The sequence below is a fragment of the Astatotilapia calliptera genome, chromosome 23 (assembly GCF_900246225.1).
Source record: "Astatotilapia calliptera chromosome 23, fAstCal1.2, whole genome shotgun sequence".
NCBI classification, from domain to species: Eukaryota; Metazoa; Chordata; class Actinopteri; order Cichliformes; family Cichlidae; genus Astatotilapia; species Astatotilapia calliptera.
The window spans coordinates 3,354,479-3,380,990 of NC_039323.1; the positions used below are offsets into that span (position 1 = coordinate 3,354,479).

At 43.2% G+C, this 26,512-nt stretch overlaps 1 protein-coding gene across 5 annotated transcripts in view; it reads right to left on the minus strand.

Moving 5' to 3' along the window:
* Positions 1 to 274: 274 nt before the first annotated feature.
* Positions 275 to 26,512, minus strand: part of tle2b (TLE family member 2, transcriptional corepressor b) — an 81,695-nt gene continuing 55,457 nt past the window's right edge. For 2 of the 5 annotated variants that reach the window (XM_026160277.1, XM_026160274.1), the window contains exons 6-20: positions 24,509 to 24,583; positions 21,278 to 21,458; positions 19,934 to 19,950; positions 17,669 to 17,809; positions 15,268 to 15,321; positions 12,108 to 12,275; positions 11,628 to 11,778; positions 10,862 to 11,031; positions 10,303 to 10,379; positions 9,088 to 9,337; positions 8,538 to 8,785; positions 7,937 to 8,084; positions 7,133 to 7,283; positions 6,893 to 6,969; positions 275 to 4,466 (exon numbers count right to left, since the gene is read on the minus strand). In XM_026160277.1, the coding sequence (XP_026016062.1) occupies positions 4,359 to 4,466; positions 6,893 to 6,969; positions 7,133 to 7,283; positions 7,937 to 8,084; positions 8,538 to 8,785; positions 9,088 to 9,337; positions 10,303 to 10,379; positions 10,862 to 11,031; positions 11,628 to 11,778; positions 12,108 to 12,275; positions 15,268 to 15,321; positions 17,669 to 17,809; positions 19,934 to 19,950; positions 21,278 to 21,458; positions 24,509 to 24,583 (2,016 nt within the window). In that variant the 3' untranslated portion in view covers positions 275 to 4,358. The other 3 variants (XM_026160275.1, XM_026160276.1, XM_026160278.1) reach the window with 3 other exon arrangements.

Sequence of the window (26,512 nt, forward strand, 5' to 3'; positions counted from 1 at the left end):
AAAATGAAAGTTAATATTTGGCTCACATTAGGATTTGGCTTTCTTCTCCACAGTGCAGTCGGTCCCCTGTGTATCTAGGTAGTGCTATCCATCTTCAACAAAGCATGCTCTCACCACTGTTACTTGAGGCTGTTACAGAGACAATAGAGAGAGGAGATGCATGTTAGGGAACTTTTCACATTGGCCTCATTTCTAGAGATGTTAAAATTTACACCAAAAGCAGAGCACCCACTGCCATCCCCATAGTAGAATAATTGACACAGAAGACACTGGAAAGGATGAACACAAGTTTGGTTTATTTTTCACACATAGTATTTCTTTTACAGCACGTGGGAAAACACTTCAGGAGGGAAGACCCAGTTAAAAAAAAGGAAAAAAAGGAGGAAGTTCCTTGGCTTTTTAAAAGAGAAACTTTACATGAACTTGTAAAATGGGGGGAAAAATAAGTTTTGAACACTGTTGGAACAGAGAAGCACAAGCAGGGGAGACGTGTTACCTACTGTTAAAGAAAAGTATCAAATACAATGTCCCAAATATTTATGCTATACCACCAAATGCATAGCCATTATACAGCATCATTTTGAGTAGATTACAAGCTTGTGTATGAGAATATTGTTTAGATTTGCCTGTGGCTGTCAGGCAGAAAGGGAAACAGGCAGGCAAAGGCATTAAACTGTACAGATTATCTCTGACTCCTGGCTGGTACACAAGCCATCTCAGAAGTCTCTCGTAAATCTCCTATTCTGCATTAGTGCTGCAGCAAGAAGCATGGAAGAGTCCTGCTGACATTTTATACAGATGAGCTAGATTGCATACTGTCACGCTAAGATTTTCTTGTGTAAAACTGCGGCTGTGAGACCGTTCGCTGTATTTACCGAACGAAACCAGATTGATTTTGTTCTACCAGCAGTGGAGCTTTAATGCAACAAACATGCAATAAAAAGTGGAACCTCGATCGATCAATCAATGGCTAAATCTATATTTTCATGTCGCAGCCAACGCCTGTTGTACACGGTCCACAGACTCAACAGAAACGGCTTATTACTACACAGTAAGGACTGAAAACAGACTAAAATACACGCACTACCACTTTGGAAAAAAAGGGGGATAATAAAAACAAGGAGTGGACAGAGGAGCTCTTTTTTTTTCTTTACACTGGATTGCTGATGTTGTACACCCTCTGCCCATCACCATTACCAAGGATAAAAGGTACCCTGATTTAAAAAAGAAGACAAAAAAGTAGTCCCACCTGTGTTCCTCTTGATATTCTGTCTCCATGTGTGAGTGCATTCCTCCCCATAATCATAGGCAACCCCAATACATAAACACATCATTACATAAGACAAGCAATCACTATTAAAAAAAAAAATTCAGAAATTAACGAGTAATCAAAGAAAATCTTGAAATGTGCCTTTTTAGTCTAAACATTGGTGATGCATGTTCTACAGAAGCAGAGAGCTCCGATATACAGTTTGCCTGCCAGTTTGGAATATGATACAAGTAGGAATCAAAAGTAAGGATTATATTTAAAGAAGTAGCTTGATATTTTTCTTATTTGCTGTCATAACAAGAATTAGAAAGACTGATAGTACTCTCATGTCTGTACAATAATTACAAGGCCTGATAGCTTAGTACACAGAAACGAGAACGGGTAGCCTGACTCTGTCTGAAATGTAAAGAAAAACCCCTAAAAACTCCTTACCAGCATCTCCAATGCTCATGCGTTTATCCACAAAAAGCCAAGTAAAAGCCGTACAACGTGCTAGAATACTTCAGAATAGATTAATACTCAGTGTAGCCACAGAAGAAAAACAGGGAGAATCATCGTTTTACTAGCCTGCTATTAGTCAGGGCCACTAATACGCAAGTAAGCTTAGCCCACAAACAGAAAAGTGGAGAAAGTATTAACCTCGACTTCAGCAGCGTTTGAGCGATCTGATGTGATATATGCAGACGACGCCCTCTGTGACATTTGTGGTGCTAAATGTGAAGGTGGCCACGGTAACGCATCCAATCTGAGGAAGCACCTGGCCAAACTTTATTGATGGCATGCAAACCAAATTCACCAAAAGCACCTGTCTCCAGCTTGTAAGGACATATTTATGCTCACTGACTTTACGCCTGTGCTGGTTTTTAACCACTGGTTTAAGCACATATTGGTAACAGAAGCTTGGAGAGTCACACACTACAGAGAGGGAGATGTTGCAACAGTTTGAAAACATCAGGCTTTCTGGAAAAAAAAACAACTCTGATTTATGCATTTATTTTATTTTCTGAATGTTGCCATAGTAACGATACCAATGCTGCTATTGGTACTGGATCAATACTACCCTGACAGGATTGATATGTAGTTTCTGTCCTGTAAGTTTAGCGATTTGTGTTAAATTAACAAACAGGCACTTTGAAAAATGTCTGAACCCTTTTGTGTTGACTGTCACGTCTGTTTTATTTATAGCCTGAACACACAACAGAAGCTGACCCAAAATCCCAGGTCTCCAAAAACCCCAATTTTAAAATATAAGAAAGGCTGAAAGTTGTGTTTCTAACTAATTAGTGGAAAGTAAAAATCACAGTGATTTAGCTGTCATTAAAATGTGTTTGCATAGTGATGATGATTCAGCTCATAAATCACGACACGCTGCTCTCCCCTACACGGTGGTATGGAGCTGTTTGCATGCAAGGCGACCGGTCTGGCATAAACGGGCCAAAAGAAGCTGAACTCATGGACGATACTGATTGCATTGTTTGTGACATATTGACACAAGTAATTTCAACTATTTTTATTCTGGCTGCACTGAAACTTCAGCATGCAGTTGACAGCGGTAAGGTGTTTAAGCCAGCTAGTGTAGTGCATCAAATGTTGTCAATAAAAACCGATTTGTACGCCCTTAAAAGAGTAAAATGCTCTTTTGGGCACCTGTTTTCTGTCTGTTGGCCAAGCTACATTGGAAGGCTGCTTGCGGCAAATTTACAGACATGAGAGTGGCATAAATCTTCTAATCGTAATCTCAGTGAGCAAGTGAAAATGTAAAAAATTCTTTAAGGTGTTTAGCATCTCAGTTAATAGAAATCAATAGCTTATGAAACAAGAATTAGCCCGAGCACTTGAACACTAGCACGTAAGCAGGCAGGCAGAGATGGAGATAATGACTCTGATAAACATGTAATCTCGTCTGTAAATGAAAACAGCAACTAGTTGCATAAAATTTGAAAGGAATCGGATTAGTCGCTGCTTAGTTGGCTGCTGATGATAGCGTAAACGTGTGGTGTTAATTTGCCCCCTCGTCCGCCTTACAGTGAAGCTGGCGTGCTGCTACTTCATCTAGCTGACAGTGCCTTTAATGAGAGTGAGTGCAGCGCCCGGTGTCAGGAGAACAATCCAGAGGAATTAGAATGAACAGCTCGGCTGATGTTCTCTGTTTGTGTCTCTGGGCCCTGGGAGAATCCCATTGACTCCGCTGCTCATTAGACGCTGCCTTTGTCAGACCAAAATAAAATAGATATTAGCAGTGAGACGGGGAGCGCTGCGGTGAATGTTTAATTGGGTGCTCTATGTGTTGTGTGTGTTTCTCTCTTCATACGAGTACCTCAAGGGGGTGGAAGCGAGTGTGTGTGTATTCTAGCCTGATGCCGCGCGCGTGTGTGTGTATTAGCAGGTCTATGTTTCACGTCAGTGTATGTGGATATCTGAAGCAGCCCCCTTCCGTCTCGGAGCGTCATCATTCCCCAGCTCCTGACACCTCTCGCTGGGGAGATCGAGCTGCGGCGTCAGCCTCATTAAGGCTTCCACTGTCTGGCTAATGAATCGATTGTGTGGTATCAGTGCTCCTGGCTGGCGCTCCCACAGTGCCGCTCCGCACCTCCTCTGGGGGCCTCCCTTCCACTGAGCTCTTAATCAGGAAACAGCCCTAATTACCCTGCCTCCCTCCTCCTCCTTCTCATCGTCCTCTTCCTCCCTTTCATTTCTTCCTTCCGCACTCACTCTTTCTCTTCTCCTCATCTTTCCCTCTTTCTCCTCCAAACTTTATCTTTATGCTCCACCGCCCTTTTCCTTTGTCCTTCTTATCTTGCTGCTCCCCATTCTGCCTCTCTCTCTCTGCTATCATGCCTCATCCTTGGGCTAAAAGTGGAAGGGGGAGGAGGGGAGATGGCATTTGGGAGCTTCCACAGTAGCTTATATCACAGCAAAAAAAAAAGAGAGGGGGGGGGAGTGATGTTTTGGGGGTAAGAGTCAGGAGGACTCAAGACGACTGAGACGGAGGTGCTGCTGTTGCTGATGTAATGAGGATCAGGAGTGGTTGGCAGAGTGTCCCGCCCCTAAAATCTCCACCTTGTCTCTTCCCATCTTGTCCCGGCCCTCAGTACACCACCTCGTACACCGTGGCCTTCTTGTCCCCAGAGCCAGTTACTATGTACTTGTCGTCTGGGGAGACGTCACAGCTCAGCACTGATGAAGACTCCTTGGACTGGGAGTGTTCGAGAGGTGGGGGGTGGGGTGAGAGAGAAAGCAAGAGGGATGTGATGATAAATGGATGAAGACAGATGGAGAGAAAGGAACACAAAGAGATGTTAGAAAAGATGTGACTCATCATTTAATACTCAATCATACAAGACATATTTGCATTTCAAAACAGTCGGCAATTATTTCCAAACAGACAACTCCACAGCTCCAGGATGCTGACTCATTCGTCTGCTCCAGTGTGAGACACTGCCACATTAACTCCAGGTTTTAAGCAGCATAAGCCTGGTAGCCTCAACTGGAAAAATGCACAATCCTTCCCTTTTATTCGCTCTCTTTTCCCCCCCTGTATCCCAAAGCCAGACCTGGGCACCTGGCTTTAGATGATCTAAAGCTACTTCTAAACCCCACCTCCCCCTTTCACCTCCTTTCCCCCCTACTGTTCCATCATCATTTATCTTCCTCCCTTTCCTCCCAGACTCTCCTCCTCCTCCACCACCGCTCTCTATCCTCTTAGGCTCCCCTTTCACTCAGGCCCCAGCTCTCGTGTCGACTCCTCCTCTCCCTCTCTAAACTTCTCTGCCCTCTCCTCCTTTCCTCGCTACAAGCTCAGCGGGGCTGTCAATCATCAGGGCACTGGTGAGAGGCCATTTCACACAGGAATCCTCAAACTATAACAAGATAGCAGGAGGGGGGGGCAGTGACAGGTTAAAGGATGAGTTTGAAGATGAGAAAAGTAAAGAAGACATTGAAAAACCCAGAGAAACTTAAAACTCTGATTTACTTTTTGGATGTCTGTGACTTTTGTCTTTTTCACACTGTCTGCTTTCTGGAAAAAGAGTCACAGGGTTTATTTGATTCATCTTTTAGCCTAAAATGTTCGGTAACACATTAGTTACGAAGTGAACGAGCTAAAAATAAGTATCATTATTTAAGAACTTGTATATAAAAAAACATCTTTGTGATTGAAAATGTGAAGCTGCATGCTACCATGTGACGTGAACACGGTGGCATGTACCTGGCAGCACAGATTTTCAGCTAATGTGCCATTTAACTGTCATATTTAAAATTTATAGCAAGGAGAATGAACATTTATAAAAAGCAACATTTCAGAATGATAACACAGCTTGTTTTGTTGAGCCAATACCGCTGAAAGGATGAGAGCATGTTTGGCATTTCGGTGCGAAAAACAGCTCAATAAAAGCTGAAAAAAGGAAGAGGGGAAACCTTCATGGTGTGAATACCGGCTGGACAGTGAAACAAGTGGATGCCTGTGTTCTCCCTGTGCACCGCAAATAGTCGCTTCTCTAATCTCACTGATTTAAGAGAACAACTTTTTGCACTGCACAAAAGTCGCCCTCATTAAACTTTCTGAACTCGAGACTCATCGGACTGTTCCATCTGTTTTCTTTCAGTCTGCATATCGTGATTGGATTGTACTCTTTATGACCTTTGTCCTTTTCCAGTTTCCCTTGAGAGAAAGCAAACAAAGAGAGTGATGCCACACACCAGCTAAAGGACGTGAATGAAAGCGAGCATGAGGAGAAAGAGGGCGGAAACAGGAAATAAAATAAAGGAAGGCGATGAAAGCAAAGGACAGTAATAAAAAGGACAAGGTCAAAGAAGAAAGTAGATCCAGGCAGATTTGGAGGAAAAGATAAAAATGAGCAGAGGGAGGGAGGACAACAACAAACAGAGAGGAAAAATAAGACAAGAGCGAAACGGCGCTTTGAAAAGAGGCAAGGAGGACAGCGATGAAGAGGAGCGAGAGAGAGAGAGCAGCTCTGTTTGACACAGTGACAGGAGGGAGCTGTTTGGCAGGAGGAACATTTGGCATTTGGATAACAAAGCAAGATAGCCAGTATTCTCCTTTCAGTCCACGGGGAAAGACGGGAGCCGCCAACCCTGCTGCCCACTGTAGCTTACAGAAATATGACAACCACACTGTTTTACACACACACACACACACACACACACTGCTCAGCTTAAATGTGCCTTCGTCTCTCGAGTTTCATTCACACCCAGATGTACTCGCTCAGCTAAAAATATTCTCTGCATATTCATGTTTCAACATTTCCTCCAACGAAGCAACTGAACGAAATGGAAAGATGGTGTTTGTCGTGTTTTGATTCACTGTGTGTGTTTGTGTGTGCGCGTCAGTCTGCACCATCTGATAAATCTCCACAAGTCACCTTGGATCAACAAATCTGAAAGTGAAAAAAAAATAGAGGTTTATCACGCTCTCTCCCTTTGAACCCTGTCATCTCTCTCTCTTTTGCCTTAAAGGCTCTGTGTTGCAGAGACTCTCTCCCTATGGCACACTGACAAAAGACATATCACACACACACACACACACACACACACACACACACACACACACACACACACACACACACACGTCATCAGAGCCAGTCATCGGTGCTTATCTCTCACCTGGAAAATACTAGCTCCATAAGGTGTCCTCCATGCATTCAACAGATTGTCTTTTCCTGTACTCACAAACCACTTCCCTGAAACAACAAAGCAACAGTAACACATGTTAATCAACGAGAAAGGAGTAACTAAAGGGGAAAAACAAACTACAAAGCAAGAGCGTGGAGAAGACGGACACATGTCGGTCAGTGGCTGGAATTCAATCGATTTAGGAACGGAATAAAGTGCTTGTGTTTGTACCGCAGTAGGCGAACTTGAGGGAGAGAACGCAGCTCTCGTGCAGGTGCAGCTGATATTTGTCCGGTTTGGAGACATGGAGGACTTCCACGTTACTGCTCTCCATTCCCACAGCCAACCACTCGCCTGTCGGACAGTAGCCCAGAGAGAAGATCTGGAGACAAAGAGGGAGAAAGAAGATGAATAAAGCAAAGCAGAAAGCAAAATGAGGGGCAACACAGAAGGATTAGAAGCGACAACAGCAAGGGCGCAGAAGTTATTTTTAAAAAAGTGAAAAGAAAAACAACATGAGGGGCGGGAAAGAAGATAAGGTTGATTAGAAGAGAACAAAGGAAGGAAGTAGGGAGGACAGATAAAAGAACTTAAAATTAGGGATCGGAGGATATTAAAGAGAAGAGATAAAGATGATGGGACAACAAAAGATCAGAGGTGGAAAGTAGGGAAAAGGAAAAATGAAAGAGTGGAGTGATATAAACGAGCTAAATATAGAGTGAACTAAACAGACCTCAGATGGCAGACAGAGAAAGTCATTATACTGTGGATCGAAACTCATTTGACACCAGTGGTCAGCTGTAGTCCTGTCGTCACAGTGAATAGTGAATGAGAGACAAAATGTGTGTGTGTGTGTGTAGATTATTGTTGTATTTACTGTGCACGATCCCTTATTGAGGTGAATCTTATTACAGATGCAATATTAGGGATCTATTACCATTTAAGTGCTGTACCTGTATCAACATGTTAAAAAGCGTGAGCAGAATATGATTACTGTGTGTGTGTCTGTGTGTGTCTGTGTGTGTGCGCGCACACCTGTGAAGTGAAATCGTGTTGCTGCAGCTGGCGTCCCTCTCGGAGGTCCCAGCAGCGGACTGTGTTGTCCAGCCCTCCCGTCCACAGCTTGGTGCCGTCGTTGGAGATATCGATGCAGCTCGCTCCGTCCGTGTGGCCCTGGAACTGCCTGCCGGGACAACGACCACGCAAACACGCACAAAAGAGGGTCTAAGAACCGAACTGGAAGCCCTTTGAATACACAAGCAAAGCGGACTCTGCCTCCCTGTTGTTTCTCTGCTTCTTTCCTGGTAGAGGTGTCAGATTAAATATGTTTTAATTCTTGCCTCCCCGTAGAACCGACAGTGTTCCGCATCTCATTTCCTTTTTATTTAAGCCCAGCTTTGCTAAAACAGAGCTGTTTTATCCTCTTCACATCCCCTATGGCTAGATTATCCCTTTTGTTTGCACCTGACCTTGGTGTTAGTTAAAGAAGCCACAGACTGCAACAATTTCTCACTCGCTTTCTCTTCTTACATATTTTATCTTCCCTTCCTCCATCTGAAATATTCTACCTTCTTTTTCTCACCTTTCTCTTTCTGCTCTCGTCTCACTACAGTCTACCTGCAGAGGTCCTTCTTACCTGACGAGCGTCTGGTTGTGAAGGTCCCAGACGACGATGTTGCCGTCGCTGCAGCAGGAAAAGCAGACCTTGTTGTCAGGGGAGATGGCCAGAGCGTAGCAGGCGGGAGCGGACGACGTCAGCTCCGCCTTGATGCGGGGAGTTGGCGTGGCCAAATCCCAGATTGACAACGTGCTGGCCTCTCCTCCAACAATCAAGGTTCGTCCGTCTGGGAGGATTTTACAGGAGCGGATGTAGTTATCCCTGTTCTGATTTGACAAGATAAAGAAACCAGTCAGATTACGGCTGTTGTAACTTGATCAAGGAGGGGGGGGAAAGTGCGTGAGGCTTTACAGGACAGATGGCAACACTAGGGACATTCAGGAAATTAATGTGGACGTTTTAATGTCTGTTACCAAAGTGGAAGAGGAAACACGACATGGTCAGTAAAAACAAATCTGCTCTGTGGATGCATGCACTGGTTTTCATGGATTCACGTGCGAGTGGTTACGAGAGTACTCTTCTCAATTTTTTAATACTTGTGTGTGCCTCATTTTCTTTCACGTCTCACCAGACAGTCCAGCTGGGCCATGGGGTTCTTGCTTCCTGGTTGGCTGATGTCCCACACCTTGACGCAGCCCTTCCCTCCGGTGTACACGTGACGAGTTGAGGTGCTGATGGTGACGGCACACACCACCTCTCCGTGGCTCAGGGTGTGGATCTGACGGGCGTGACGAGGGATTCCCGGACCCAGCAGAGCGTCGGGAGGAAAGGGCACGGGCTGCATCTGGCCGTCCGCGCTCACGTGGAACGAATAGGCGCTGAGAAGGGATAGAGAGAGGAGGGAAAATAAATCAATACAGTCAGGCAGAAAGAGCAACAGCTAAAAAACAAACTAAAATTGGACTCCTAGGTGCTATGAAGACAAGAGAGAGAAGATGAAAATCAATCAATCAGTTAGCGAGCAAGTAAAAGCAGAGTGCTAGGGGTAAATACACACAACTCATTAATGACCACAAATATGTCAGTGGGCAGTGTGACGTGTGACAACACCATAATAGCCTTGAAACTCCAGCAGTATTTCCCCAAACTCTGGCAATTACTGGGCTCACCGTAGCTACGGGCAGGAATGCATAATGGCAGATTATATTACAGGGCAGAGTCAGCGTGGCTTTGCTAATGGCTGATCGATACTGTAGCGGTTGGAAGCCGAGGCTGCTTTATGATTTCAAATTAGCGCCGCAAGAATGAATTGCCACTCTGCAATGAATGACAAAAACAACACAATTCCTCAGTCTGCAAATTTGTCTGAGTAGGTGCCGGGACATTTAAAAATCACACCAGCATTTCAGACATCAAAAAAGGTTCATGGACATCTTTGAAATGCTCTCTATTTTCTTTTAAAAACACAAAGAGGAACAGCTACAGTTCATCCTGATTCCCATCCAAGGCAAATATTTGTGGGTTATCACTGAGCTAATATTTGAAGTATGTTCCTGTTGTGTCGTTGTCCTTTTCTGCTGTTCTATAAGCACCATCAGCTAAAAATAAGATTAAAAATGTAACTGCTTCATTCAATTATACAGCACATCCATGCAAAATAAATACAATACTAATGCTATTACACGTGCCTCAAAACTGTAGATGGTTTTAATTGCAAAACAGAAAAAGACTCAGCTTCAGATAAAATTTGCAGCACATTGAATCATTATATTTTATCTCTCTTCACGCTTGAGCATCGTCTAATCTGGGCTTGTTTTAGTGCGCGATAGAAGCTCTGACTTACGGCTTGCCACCAGAGGAACCAGGGAGAGAGGAGGGCAGCCCCGGGGCCCTTAGGTGAGACCGAGAGTCATACGCCACCTGGTGGAAAGTAAAGCGTGAACAAAAAAGTGACAGACTGGCAAAGGCTACTTTAAAGATTCAGAATGATTTCCAATTATCATCCAAAGGTGCAAGAAGTTATCCAGTAGAATCTATTTTCCAAATAAATAAAAATAGTTGCAATGTAAAGCGATTAGAAGGGACGAATTTATTCTTCTACATCAGACTTTAACTGGACTCTTTCAGCTCCTTCTTGTTCACCCACGTTTCCTGATATGTAACATAGATGCAATCCATCAAGGCAAGACTCTTTGTAGTAAAGTTTCTCTTCTCTATGACTGTAGCACTATATGAAAGTGAATTTGAGGATGTAAATGTGACGGCTTCGAGTATATAACGAATGCAGTTGATGGCGCAGAAGTGATTCATCAAGTTTTTGAACAGTGCTACAAAAGTCAAAAGTTTGCATCTGAACAATAAATCAGAGCTTGACAGAGAAGATAAATTTGGCCTTTACACACCATGGGGCTTCTGGAGTACGCGCTGGCTGCGGCGCTGATTTGCGGGGAGAGAGTCAGAGCCCCTCCGAAGCCTCCTGGGCTGGCCAGCTCCCCATTCAGTCCTGCGTGGGACACCACGCCAAAATGAGCCGGGTATGAACCGGGGGGCACAGACATGGGACTGCGGAGAGCTAGGGAGGGAGGGAAAGAGGAAGGAGGAATTGAAGGATGGGATGAAGGGAAGAACAATGCACAGTATACAAGCACAGACACAGTCACAGAGGGACTGAGAAGAATGGAAAATGTTTCTTTACACTAAACTTTGTTTATACACCGAGTTTGACACCAGACCAAGAAGCGCTCAAATCCACACTGCATCCACATTATTAAGTATATCAACTTTGCTTTGATCATATTAAGCAAATTTGCAACAAAACCGTAGAGTAAGCAAGATTATTCAGTATATAAGTATAAACAAATGTGGAAATGAAAAAAGTGGGATAAGAGGTTAAAATGCATGAAGGGCAGAGGTCAGCTGGGTACAAAGCCTGAATTAAAAGATTGATTTGACCCAATTGGTTGTATGAAAAAGACCTGCAGTAAAGCAGCTCAGTTTGAAAGTCAAGGGCAGTGGTACTGTGATGATCTGTACAATTTACAAATACTAAAAAACAGTGTCACCATAGCTTAGTAACAGAGAGGGCCTTTATCTACAGTGAAATTATAATAACCAGTTATTTTAGATTTAAATTACAGCAGGCTTGTCAGTCAGTCAGGAGAGTCTCACCAAGGGGATCTGCACTGGTTGCTGCTTTGCTGACTAGGCGAAGGCAGGAGGTGCTGGGACCAGGAGCTCCTGGTGTTCCTGGGGTAAGGGCCTCACGGTGGGATGGGGACGGGGTGCCAGACTTAGACAACGGGGACTGGGACTTATCCATCTGCAGAGATGTCAAACAATAAAAAAGAAAGTGGGGAAAAAAGGAACATGGCCGATCTGTCGCAGTAACCTCCAGAATGACACTGCTTAAACATTCTCGGTGTGAAAAAAAAACAAAACTTTTGTTTTGTATCAGAGCCATTTAGTGTGCATAAATAAGTAATGTGTGAGCTTTTTTATAACCCCAGAGCAAAACTATATGATAGCGTAATATACGCCAGCAATGAATGGCCTAAGGGTAAAAAGTGAAGAGATTTTCTACTGGAAATGTTAAAAATTACAGTGCTTTGTAAGCAAAGTAGGGATTTTTATAGCAACTGTTTATCTTACCTGTCCAGGGTCCTTGGCTTTGCCTGTGGTTGGGCTGCGGGGGTTTGGCGTGGACGGTGCCTCTCCTGTGCTCGAGGACCCTGGAAGCTCTTTCCTCAGAGTGGGGGCCCGGTCTAACCCATTCCCATGGGGTGAGTGAGGAGGGCTGCCTGCGGGAGAGTTAGGCTCCTGAGCGACAAAGAGAGGTGAGAAAATATTTAATGTTCTACATGAGTATAAAAGAGATCTTATTTCTGATCGCACAATGCTTTCTTTGTTCTCTTTCTATCCTGATCTTCAAAGCGCTGCATTCTTCCACTGTGGCATATTGTCTTTCAGGATGTGACCTTCGTCCTCATTTCTGCAGTTCTTCTATAACAATTTTACCAATATATGTATACATGTCTTTTTGAAGCCAACGTGCACGTGTGAAAAAGTGCTCTGAATGATAGTTGAGTGTCATAGTTGCATTAAAAGATACTCCGAGGGGTCGGCTGGGTGGTTTATCTTTAAAAATTACGTTGAATTTTAAGCCTTTCTTTTTGACAGTGAAACATCTCAGTGAATCAGAAGTGCACATCGTTAACCAAAGAGGCGAGCTGAGGCCTTATGCACACAGCCCTGGAGATCAGTTGGTCAGCCAAAAGGCCGTCAGGAAAAAAGAAAAGGAAAAATCGAACAAACAAACAAAAATCTCCCGAACTTCTGTCACTCCAGAACCGTACCGGGACCGAACAGACTGGAAGAACAGAGCAATCTTTAACCAAGTCAATTCCAGGATCAACTTCTTAGTACTTAACAATTAATAATGCTAAAAGATGATAAGTAGCACAGATGACAGGATGCTTATTGACAGCAGGCCAACAATAGTGCCAGTAAAATATTTTTGCTGGGGTACCTGGGGCTTCATTAACGCTGTCGCTCTTAGTGACAGCTTCAAGCTTTGTCTTGACCTTTATTTCAAGTTTTATTTAATTACTACAGTTACCATTACTTCTAAAAGACAAATGTGTGTTTTCCTGAGATAGCAGATCCTCATCTGCACTTAACTTACTTCTCATTTTTAAGTAGCCTAATGAAGCCAACAGCAACTCTGTTGTCACTGAGTTTATTTGGATTATAAAGGGAGAGAGAGCTCAGGAAACACCACATGAAGCAGCAGAGGTTGTCGGTGTTGCTGATGCAGTAGTGTGTGGACCTGGAGATAATGTTGCTGTTACGGATGCTTTCATCACTGGCTGGAGCCGCTGTTGAGCCAGCATTGCCTCCCCCAGAGCAAAGTGCTGGTGTCAGCACTTCTCTCTGGGTCACAGTGATCAGCACAGACGTTTTAGTGCTTATACACACACACGCACACAAATAACATCCTCTACTCCAAGCCACAGACACACACACACACATATTCATCTGCTAATTGCAGGCAAACACGTACTCACAAGCTTACATGTATGTTTAAACCTATGCATGTAGGTTGTCTCTCTAGCACACACACACACACACACACACACACACACACACACACACACACACACACACACACACACACTTCCCTCCCCTTTTTCTTCCATTACCCACTTTTGTCAAATTTTTTTCTCCTCTATGCTTTTGTACCAATTTCCAAATCACACAAGAGGCTGGTTCTGCTTTTGTGTGCAATATCAAAATACAGAAGGCTTTAGATGAAACATATTTTGGTACACTGCGTGAAGTATTTAAAGAACTAAAATATTCCAGGGGCATAAACGGCTTTGCATATATTAAATGAAGCCGACTGCAGTTATCTAATGAGAGGAAGGAGGTGGAAAGAAGGAGGTGGAGCGGGGTAAGAAGAGTGGAAAAGAATGAGTGAGAGAAAAGTGGAGAGATGGAAGAACAGAAGCTACAGGATGCAAATGTACACAGAAGAGGTAAATGAGAAGAAATAGGTGAGTACCGCGTGTGTGTGTGTGTGTGTGTGTGTGTGTGTGTGTGTGTGTGTGTGTGTGTACAGACTTGGTTCACGAGAAGAAAGCATAAACAGTGGCAGCCGATAATGAGCTTACATAGGAGCTCTTCCTATTTACAAGGAAACTGCAGCAGAAAGCTGAACTAGCTACATACCTGCTGACTCGTTTTACATTTCACAGATGCACCCCACACACACACACACACACACACACACACACACACACACACACACACACACACACACACACACACACACACACACACACACAAACGCAGGGTTATGAGGAGGTGGCAGTAGGCTCCCTGAGCAACACTGGTCCTTCCAATGTTGGACTCATGCTTTATTCACGTGTGGCTCTTAAACAGCAAAATATTTTGAAGAAAATATAAAAAATTATAAAAAAAAATTAAATTTCATTTCTCTGAGATGTTTAATTAGATTTGACTATTAACAAATGTTAAGTACTTGTTGCACAGAGCTCAGTCTGTATTTTCCTGATAGGTCACTCACAAATTAGACTGAACTTCTATTAATAAGAAACCAGTGGTCTTTCAGGGTTTGGTCGTTGTGTGCGCTCTACCAGTTTTGACTGGCAAGAAAGTGAAGAAAAAATTCTGTAAATCCCGTATAATGAACTGTCATCCACCACCATGCATTCATTAATATTACCAATTAAAGATATTTTCTTCATTACTGTGATTCTGGCTCTTTTGACTGCTAACTTGTGAAAGAGATTTCGGACTCTAGCCGCTAAATTCAGAAGCCAGCCGCTAACTTTTGCTGTTTGCCATTTGGTAATGAGCAGGTCTTATGTTTTATTCAGTGGGAACCAAAATGAGTGATAGAGGCCATAAACTGAGAAGCAATGTGTTTGCCAAAGTCCCGGCAGAGAGCCGTTTTCCCCACAGACAATAAATCTTTCTGCGACCACAGCTATTGCCCCCTGGTGGCCTTTAAAGATAATGCAGCTCTATCTGGCTTCTATATTGACACACAGAATCTATATCCATCTTATATACAGCCTATGAAGATGAACATGAAGGGAAAAAAAATTAGCAGACAATTTTCTAAAAAGCTCCACAGAGTGGAGGTGGAAAAGCAGAGTCAAGTGACAATTCTCTGTGGATTCATCACTACAAGCGACCTCTTTTACATATATGCGTTCATGAAAACCTGCTGATAACAGCCACATCAAGGTGCTGTCAAAATCATTTAGAAAGACTGGCGTCTCACCTCATTGGAGACATCCACTACAAGATTGTCTTCGCTCTTGTCTCCATCGCTGTCCTGAGGAGCAAAGAAGATAGAAGAAAGGGGAAAACATGATTTTTCAAGATCCATTAAGATAAAACAGCTTTTTTTCCCTCCTCAGTCACCAGCACAGAGATACAATATGCTGCGTGTGTACATGGAGAAGTTAAATAATAAAGACACACAAGTGCGCACACAGATCGATATATCAATATCACTGGCTGCTCTTTGCTTCCTTTCGATCTCTGTCCACCGTCCATGCAACATTTAACACAGAGATATTGTATATCATATATTCTCACCAAACATCCCCCTGTACAAAGATTTTTTGATCTCAGTCATACGCACACACACACACAGCACATTTTTCCCCTCTTCGTCTAGCCATCTCTCCATCTCTCTCTCCTTTTTTTTTTCTGGGGTGAGAACGATGGCACTTAGTCACCATGGCAACAGCGCTTTGATGTGATCATGGCCTGATATTCCTATTGACATCAGTGTGGAGTGACATCAGTGCCTTATTATGCAGAGCCAAAACAGGACAATGTCTACAACCTCCTTCCTGGAACAAAAACCAAAAACACACACACAAAAAAAACTGCAAGAGATGAAACGAGAGAGAGAGTGTGGAAATGATTTTTGTGAGAATGTCTCATGACAGTGACGTAAGCAAGTGCGACGTTGGTGACAGCAGCTGTGTGCAGATCAACAATGGATAATATATCGAGTGCGGGAGAGAGTATGAGCGTGCAGCGTTTAAAGTGTGGAAGTACTGACCTTACTTTGAGTTTGATTCCATAAAAAGTGACAAAAACATTAGCGTCCATCGTGCGTGGGAAGAAAACTTATTTTTACAGCGAAAAAAACCCCTAAACTTCCGAGCAAGCACCGAGTAGCTACGACGTGATGGGAAACTCACAGAGACACTCGCGCGGATTCTTCAACTGACCGCAGCACACCTGCACCAGGGTAACCCTCCGCCTACCCTGCTCCTGCTTTACAGGTGAAAATAGAGCAAAAGGACCGCTGAGTCTTTGACTTTATTTATTTTCTGCTGTGTTTTACTTGCATCTGTTTGAAAGAGTGAGTGAAAACACAAAAAATATTTTATTTTATGTGCTGGAATGTGTAGAAAATGGTGAGGAGGGACGAGAAAAAAGTTCAAGGGGGGAAAAAAAGGGCAGAAAATAATACAGATGGAATAAAAATGAAAAGGAAACAAGAAGTAGAGCGTGGAGCGTGAGCGAAAAAGCAAGAGGAACTGAGAAACAGCGGTAAAGAGACAGAGAAAGATATAGAATAGGAAAAGGCAAACAGAGAGAAATGGGAGGCGTAATTCGGCTCGACAGACGGAAAGAGAGGAAAAACATTCAGAAAGTGGAAGCTCTCTATGCTTGTTCTCTTTCTGAACTAATGGGAAGATTTGGACTGTTGCTGCTGATGCCAAACTGACTTAGCTGGAGGCCGTCTTGCACAGACAGACTCCCGGTGTCAATCAATCCTCCAGACTGCAAACACACAGCCATCTAATTCATTACAGCTATCTGCCTTGGCCATCTCTCTTCTGGCATTACATCGCCTCTGGCTGCTTGCTCTTCCCCACTGGACCCATCCAAACCAAACACGACTCTAATTGGCCACGGGCCCCCGACCCCCGGGTGGCCCGTAATGTCATAGGCAATGTCATACAGACACACACAACCACACATCAGACAGACATCTTTGGTTGATATAAAGAACAAAAGTTGTTAGTTTACATGTAACTTTTATGATTCCTCCCGTTGGTTGTTACCTCCGCTGCTGCATTTTATTTTTCTCAGTGGCATCGTTTCAGGCTCAGATTATAAGCACAAAGTCACATAACACACTTCCTGTCACCAAGGTTGAAAATTCCCACTGCAACATGCTTGGATTGGGTCCGAGATTGTGTCCACACCGTGTCCAACTCCAGGCCTCGAGGGCCGGTGTCCCGCAGGTTTAAGATACCACCCTGGGTCAACACGCCTGAATCAAATAATTCGTTCATTACCAGGCATCTGGAGAACTTCAAGACATGTTGAGGAGGTAATTTAAGCATTTAAATCAGCTGTGTTGCTGGACACTGGCTCTTGAGGCCTGGAGTTGGACACCCCTGGTGTAGGACATCTGAATCTGGGTCACTGCAATTTTTTTAAGAACATCAAGACTATATATACATTTTTTTAAAATTTTATGTCGATATGCTTTTTGTGAAGAAATTCTGAAAGAATGGAAAAGAATCCTCCCAAAAAACACTTGGATCCAGTTCTGTATCTGATCTGAGATTCACCACCTATGCAGCCCCCTCAGTCCTTCTCTACTGAACCAACCCTTAATAACATTGGTGAAGGTAACAAACACATACGTAGGAATGTGGCGGGAGAGACTCTTTGTCGTCACAGCGCCTTCTCTTGGCCTCAGCTCCTCCCTGCGAGGAGGCGTAACCTCCTGATGGGCCTTGACGCTCTTCATTTGGCTGGCTGTCTGTGGATGACACCGACTTACTCTGGGGGAAAAGAAAAGACAGGAACACAATCAAAAGTATGAACGCGTGAACACGACCTCACAGCAAAAGCACAGGTAACGACCGCCCAGGGCATGACACGCAGATTCACGTCACACTTGCAAATGATCAAACACAGCAAAGTAAACACACACAGAAAAACACAAGCACAGGTTAAGACACGGTCATAGCGGCGCACAGGCCAGCCTATAAAGCTAATTACTGCTCTCCCTCGACACAGCAGTCTTCATGTAAAATATGAGTCTCATTATTGGCCAATAAAGCTGTGCAGGTATATTTACAAGCCTTTCCTGGTGCTCAGCACTCTGAAAATCCGATCAAAGCATTGTGTTGTTTTAGGACTGGGGCAAGGGCCGGAGGTTCGGCGAGGGCCACTTGTCATTCTCTGTCCCCCCGTGGGGAGGACAAGAACAGCGAGGGTTTAACACACGAGTGAGTCACACAGGAAGGAGCCCACGGGAACGGCAGGAAGGAGCACAACACACGAGAGAAGAGGCTGCACACAATGGACCTCAGTGCAGCTCCGCAAATTTCCCTCGTGTCATTCTTTTCCGCCTTTTTTCTCCTCTTCTGTTCACTTCCTCTCGCTGTCCCTTTTCCCCCCCCCTCCATTTCAAATTCAAACTTGTTTTTGCCAGCGTGGGGCTCTCTGATAAATGTCAATTGATATGCATCCTCCTCCTCCTCCCTTTCTTCCCCAAATGCGGTAATGCTTGGCTAAGTTCAGCAGAAACCTCCGCTCATGAGAGAAATATTTTCTTGGTGCTTAACAATCGGCATTGTGCTCGCAGTTAAATTATGCTAAGGTTTTCACTGCAGAAAGAGCGAGGGAAAGTAAAGTCAGCAGCGGCCCTAAATCATTTTTATTTCACAATAAAGCTAGAACAAAGACTTGTTGGTATTTTTAACAACACCCCACCGCTGCCAGCACATTCTCCCCTCCACCCAGTTTCAAGTTTCTTCTCTTTAGTTTCTTTTTCAGTTTTCATACAAATAATTTTGCTGCTTCTGATGGAAAAACTCCAACAGGTCAGTGCTGTAGTGAAATGTCACCTTAAAGAAAAGACAGCTACTGTAATGTCATCTGTGTCACTTTGGTTTATTCTTATTGTGCCCAATGAAACTCAGAATAAGTTACTGTACATGTAAAAACTGTCAAACAACCACAAACCCGAACAAACTAACTAACCCAAACTTCTTATATTTTTTGTTTCATGTCGAATAATCTTCTGGCATCTGGTTCATTTTATCTCAAAGTTTTTGAAACATGTTGCGTCCACCATGCATCCACTCATGTTTCCTATGTTCTGCTGTTAATAAAACATCTTTTTCAGATTTGGACATCAACACATTCTGTTTTTATTTCCATTCTGCACAACAGCCCAACTTTTTTTGGAACCGGGCTGGTAAACTGATCATTTTTGCTCTTAGAGCAACATGTGTTCAAACATTACATTACTTCCTGCAGGCTAGAAACTCCATAAGCCTTTGAACTGTTCATCCATTCATGGTGAACAGCATTTTGATTTTCTGGTGCAGCGATTTCACTTCATGGTGACGACGGCACTTTTGCACATTAGGTTTAATATTAACTAAGGATAGTTTCGACTCTGAAGCATCTAATCGCTGTTGGATCTGCTGTTCAGGAATATTTGGCGATTCACGGCCACTATTTAGCGGTTTTACTTGCATTTCTTATTTTGGGGTATTTTGGGCAGCATTTAACATTAACTCAGATATAATCCTTCCTCATGTTCTGTATATGTTGTAGATTACCCGAATATTTGTGGCGCTGATAAAGAAACAGTCCATTAACTCAGTTCGTAGGCTCCTCCAGATAACGGTCGAATGCAGCGAGCTCAGACGTTAGTATAATGTGGAAAACCTTGAGAAGCTCAAGGTTGATGGTGATGAGCTGCTATTGTGCCGGTGTTGAGCAGTGCTACTCCTGGCTGAGCTCCAGCAAAACACTGCCTTTTTTAGAGGCCACTTTGCGGCGCGTCTCCATTTCTCTCAGTTTATCACTGTCACACACGCGCGTGCACACGGTGAAACGTGGGCGTACAAAACACTTACATCAAGGTACACACATGCAACACTACTCACCCTGCTGGGCGCTCCCTCTGGGTTGGGGCAGAGAAAGGGAAGGAAAGAAAACCGAGCAGAGAAAAAGAAGAGAGCGATGAAGAAGGGAAAATGGGGAGAAGAGAGAAAGTTTGACGTCAGTGCCGATAACAACAACAACAGTCCCCAGTCAGCCAAGGTTAGGCTGAACTACGACGACTTCTGTCTAATAAAGATACAAACCCACTATTGTGCCCGACTCCAGCCTCCTCTATCCTCTCTATCTTTCCCTCTCTCTCTTCTCCAAGCAGACAAAGCTCGCTGTCTTCCCCTGCTGCCATCAACGCTCACCATCTTTTCCCTCATTCTTCGTCTCATATGTAAGAACAAAAACACACACAGCTGCAGACATGCATAAGCTCTTACACAGATGCTTAACGTGACAATACGAACACAGTGATCTCTTTATCTTTCCCCTGTTTCTGTTCTCACCGATTCCTTCCATTTTTCTTTCTAGCTCTCAGTTTATTCATGAGAAAGTCTCTCTTGGCTCGCTGCCGGAAAAACTGCACAAAGATAAGATATTCTATCGGGGTGAAAGGAAGTTCATAGGGAGAGAGCGTTTCTCCTGCATTTACAGAAAGGCCATGAATACATCTGGTCATGGTAAGACAGCAATCGAAACAGGAAAGTTCAAACTGAGTCCAAAAGGTGAGTTCCTGGACAAATTACAAAGCCTGTCAGAGATGATGTATAGTGCTGCTTTGCATTTTTGACTACATTTTGTGTGGTTAAAAATGATAAAAAATGATCTTTTTCTTATTCTGCAGCTGTCACGAGTTACTATCCGCCGATTCTAGGATGACAAATGAAGCCAATTAAAGACAAAAATCAGAAATGCAAATGTTGGAAAACAGACACATTTTAGGAAGCAAAAAATCATCTCTGCGCGTTTGACATTCGATAGGTGCACGCGCCGTTTCCCTCAGCCTTTCCCTCAGCCTCACATGTACAGAACTAGCTAACCAAATCTGCTCAAAATGTTCAATACTGTCATTGATTTCATCATCGATCAAGCACTTTGTGTAAACCTGAAACAAAAACAAGTACACTGATTCTCACTGTGGAACAACCGTGGTACACTTCAGGGCTGGAGGGATTTTTAGGGGTAAAAACGTCCACATTAAGAAACAAGATGTTCTGATGAGTGTGAGTGCAAGTAAAGGCAGCTGGTTTCAATAGTAGAAAAGACTAACGCTGCTCAAAGTCACAGTCTTTTATTCTAGCTGCTCACTCAGAATATCCTCATGACAGATACTCTACCAAAACACATAATCCTGATTTTACAGTCAAAACTGAGAACGAAGAGGATAAACGCTTCTTTACCTCTGAGATGTTCAGGGTCCAGGTGGTTGCGCTCATCTTTGGAGGCAAGGTGGGCTGAGACCCCCAAAGCCCCCGTCAGTGCCAGCAGTCCTGAGCCCCCTGCGCCCAGGGACAGCCCTGATGGGTGTGGCGTCAGGGGGATGCCAGGGGCGTGGTGAGACAGGTGCTGGAGCTGCTGCTGCTGTGGCCACAGGGAAAGAAAGTAGCGGGGAGGTAAGGAGTAAGGGGAGGGAGGGTGAGATACAAGGGAGTGTGTGGTTAGAAAAGACAAGGTAAAGAAGAAAAGGGAATGAAAAACGGGAGAAGTGAAGTGAGGGGGAAGGCAGTGTTGTGGTTGGAAAAAGAATTGAGGAAAAACATGAGAAAGGGAGAAGGCGAATTAAATAAAACACACATGGAGAGCCAAACGGTGAAGAAGGATGTTAAGATGAAAGTGGACAGGATGTGAAAGTGATTAGAGGATTAACAGGTGAAAGGATGGAGACCAAGGATGGGAAAGAGGAAAAGGAAAGAGAGGCAGAATGAAATTGAATGATCATGATACACCCAGGAAGCAAAGGCAGTTGAGAATGAAACCAAGAAGTGAATAGAAGAGTGAGATATCGAGGCAATGGGATTTATTATAAAGGAGAAGAAAAAGGTAGAAAAGGGGCCATGGGAAAACACAGGGAGGATTAAAGGGAAGGATGAAAATGTTTGAGTCACAGAGCAAATGATGAGGAGAAACAGAAGGAAATAACATAGGAAGCAATGAAAAGTGAAGGAGAATTACATGAACAGGGGAAAGAGTAAATGAGTGCAGGAAGAAAGGGAAGGCAAGTGTGCAGCAGGGAGAATAAAAGGTAAGAGAAAAAAAATGATGGCAGAGAAGAAATGAGGACACGGCCGATGTAAGATGGAGAGAACGATAAAAGATTGTGGGGAAAATCCAGAAAGAAAATGACGAAGGCAAGAAAAAAAGAGAGATGGAGAAAAATGAGGAGAGAGAGAGGAGAGCAAAGGAGCAGCTACAGATAAAGAAAGGCTATTATCCTGAGGGGAGCATTATGATGTGTTTTTGTGTGCTGTTTTGTCAAGCCGGTGTATTAGACACACATACACACACAAAAGCACACACACCTTAGAGACAGCAGTGTTTGTAGTGCTGGGAGGAACAAAGGGCCTTAAGTAGACAGTAATGTGATCAGTGCTCTGACAAGCTGTGGAAAGCCCCATCTACTACAGCACTCAGGAGCATCACTGTGTCTCTCTGTGCGTACATATATATGTATATACAGACAAGCAGATCATATGCACAATATGAGCATTGGTAAAGTTCTTGAATTGATGATTCAGGCAACTCATTATTTAGTTGTGTCAAATCTTCAGATTAATAAACCATTCCTGTTCAATCTGACCTCTTCTACTCGCTGACCTTCCGCTCACATGATCAACATTTGCCAAATGGTCTCGCTGTGCATGTAGCTCTGCAAGTAAGATGGCAGCGATGAAAGCCTTTATGTTTTGGAAGTATCCACATTATTTTAAGTCTGTGGGTGAAAATGGCAGGAAGATCACAGGGAAATGCAAACTGTGCCCAGGTGTAAAGTGTCTGTCAGCTGCGAAAAGCTCCCCCCTTCAAATTTGAGGAAGCACCTGTGAGCTAAACATAGCTCCACAACAGTGGTGGAGAAGAGGAGGAGAATGATGCTGGCGCCACAGTTCCCACACGTTAACGGCGAGCGTTTAGTTTGGTTTAAGCTGCCGCTGCAATGAAAAATGATGAGGGCATCGCCGGTTAGATGCGACCAATATCATCTCACGGTGAAATGAGGAAACGTACATATATGTGCAATAGGGCTGCCACAAACAATTATTTTGATAGTCGACTAGTCACCAATTATTTTTGGGATTAGTCGACTAATCAGATCATGCATCCATTGGATGTAAAACTACAGCTTATTGCACCAGCATGCATCTGCTCTTATATAACTATCATTAGCTTACAGCTTTAAGTGTTTAAGGTATGTGCTAACTAAAAATAAAGACAAGATGATAGTTTTGCATTGTTTGGGTGAAGTTTAATAAACTCCTTGCTATCTAAAATATAACAGGACAAACTATAACTTCAGCCAAACCGATTTACTCAGGAATAAATACACTTCTAAAAAAAGCCAAACAATAACATTTAAGTGACTTATGTATGTTTAACCTGAGTAGCGACAGACGGCGGTGGGTTTGAAAACGATTTGCCCAGAGTCCGGTGTTCTCACGGGCTCTAGTTAGCCTTGCCCCCGGCTAGCTATCGAGCTAGTGGGTAACAGACGTCTCTGAAAACGTCAGAGCGCTTTTCAAAATATGCGGTGTCTTGATAAACTGAGCAGATATTTAAGTTTTACACAGCTACATTCTCGCCTGAAAATATGTTAAACGTTTATTTTGTGACCCAGAAAGAATAATAAGAGTAATATTAAAACTAACTAGCTGCCGCCATTATTGGAAACTGAGCTGGGCTGCGCTATGAATTCTGGGACAGAGCTACTTCTTCTTCTTTGGGGTTTAATGGCAACTGGCATCCTTGTACATGCAGTGCTGCCATCTTCTGTTTCAGTCCGTTATTACACTCTTAAATCCTACTACTTATTCCTGAGTCTTTTGTGATCTTACAAAGCTTCAAACGGCGTGTCAACTATTAAATCAGTCGTGACTAGTCGACTAATCGTGGCAGCCCTAATGTGCAGTGGGGCACATGCATACTCAGGACAATATAGCCAAATGTGCAAGGGCGTGCTTTTGGTGATGCAAAAATACTCTGATAAGTCTAATAAGTTAGTATTCAAAGTATTGTGAATCAACTTTTTGGGTGACCACCTGATGTTTCTCAAGAGGAAGCAAACAGCAGGATCACTGCAAAAGAAAAGAATGACTGTGTTGCAGTGGAGTCCAAGTCCAGACCTCAACCTGATCGAAATGCTGATACGGGACCTTAAGAGAGCTGTGCATAAACAGATGCCCGCAAATCTCAATGAGGTGAAGTGAAGTTGTAAAGAAGGGGGGGGGGGGCAAAACTTCTCCATAAGGATGTGAGAGAAATGGAAAGTTACTGCTGTTAAAGGTGGTTCTGCAAGCTACTGAATCATTTTCACAGGACTGCTCATCACAGACGTTTGTATTTATAGACATTAAGAATGAATAATAATTTAATTCCCATCATTCTTAGTTCCTCTGTGTTGATGAATCAAGGTGACTCACCCCGATGATGGCGTTGAGTTCAGCCATAGTGACCTGCTTGGCCCTCTCCACAGCTTGGACCACCTGTTGCTGGTGCTACACATACACATAAAGGGAGAAAGTGAAAGAAAGACATATTACAGTGCATAATCATCCACGGTGTGTACTGGGATATATACTGTAAGCATAATGTGATGTAGAGTATATTGCATGTACACTCAGTAATGACACAACGGGGACTTTTACATTAAACAAGCTAGAGAAACGCTGCTGCCTCCATCCAAAGCCGGTACAGGTAGTGCAAATAAGATGGTCTGGATGGGGCAACCATGCATTCACACAACACAAACATTGAGAGAACGTCACAAAAAAACGGAAGCGCACACACTGTAGCCAGACACGTACAGATACGTGCGCATTCACACACACCGAGAGCAAGGCTAACGAAAACCTCAGCTCTGTTTGAACAAAATCCCAATGTAATCAGTCGCACAAACTCAAACATACATGTGTGTGCCGCTGTTGCACACCTACACACAGAATACACACAGTGTCAATATTGATCAAACTGACAAAGCTGTGACCTTGCTGTCTCCAGGTAGCGCACTCAGTGTACACTCACACTTGGAGACAAAAAAAAGGAGGGTGTCTGCAGGTTTGTATTTACACAATGTACACACCTGCACAAAAAACCCTCCACGCACACACAAATGTACAGTAAAAATCACACTGACGCAGTAGAATTAAACTATAAAAATGGTTTCCTCTCATTTAATCTGTTTTGTTGTCTCGCCCAAAGTCAGAGCAACAATGTAACAATATATCATCAATAATTCTGCTCCTCTAAGCACATACAAATTAAATTACGGCTTTAAGGAGCAATTAATGAAGCAAAACACTCGTGCAGGAATGGTGATAATGCTTCTGAATGATAAGAGGCCCTGAAGCTCTTAAAAAAAGTATGTATTTAACTTAGAGTAGTCAGAGAGCTTACTTCATGATGTGCTGTATAGCTGCGTCTATGCTAAAGACTTCTGCTTTGTCTCCAGTTACACTGAAAGTTGTGAGATTTATTATGTTATCAGCGCCATTCGCTATTGGATAGTTCATTAGTAAATAACCCCAGAAACACATACAATGTATATGACTGTAATACCTTGTTTTCACCATGGGGCATTATATTAAATAATAATAATAATAGTAGCAAATATTAGCTGACTGTAACATGACATGGTGGCCCCTTCAAGTCAGAAATGTAGAAGTATCAATCACATCTGCTACACTAACTGTGAAATTGTTATTGTTATATATTATTGTTGGTTTGATTTATTTATCTTAAAAATTAGCCAGTTGTTGTGTTCGCCTAACAGAGCCAGATCAATAATTTGTTGGAGACCGTTTTTAATAATGCCGCCTCTGTGCACCGCCGCATTGGATTTAAAATCAAACACTCAAGACATGATTGAAGTGCAGGCTTTCAGCTTTAATTCAAGTCATTAAAAAAGAAAGAAATATTCAACTGTTTAGTATTTACTGATATTTTTATACACAGTTCCACATTTTCAGAAGCAAAAAGTCTAGAACCCATGAACATCAATGCTGTGTTTCCTACCTCAGGATGCTCAACTAGACTTTTACTGCAGCTGCTTTTAGTTGCTTCTTGTTTGTCGGTTCTTTGCCTTAAGATTTGTATTAAATACCTGAAAAGCGTGGTCTATTGGTTTGAGAACAAGTGAATCACTTTTTGCCTTTAAAAAGTACCCATTTTCTTTTCATTGATAAACTCTTGGGTTGTTTTTTCAGTCTGCTTTGGTTCATTTTCCATTCACATCATCAGTAAACACTACTGACATGGTTCTACTGGCAGCCGTAACATTGCCTCCAACTTTTCTCACAGATTTGCTGTTAAAAAAGCTGAGCTGGTCAGTGGAGTCCTTATTTTTAAGAATAAACCAAATTGTAGATTTGGCCACTCGTAAAGTTTTTGCTTTCTCTCGGTTTATTTTGCTTTTTCAGCCCGATGGT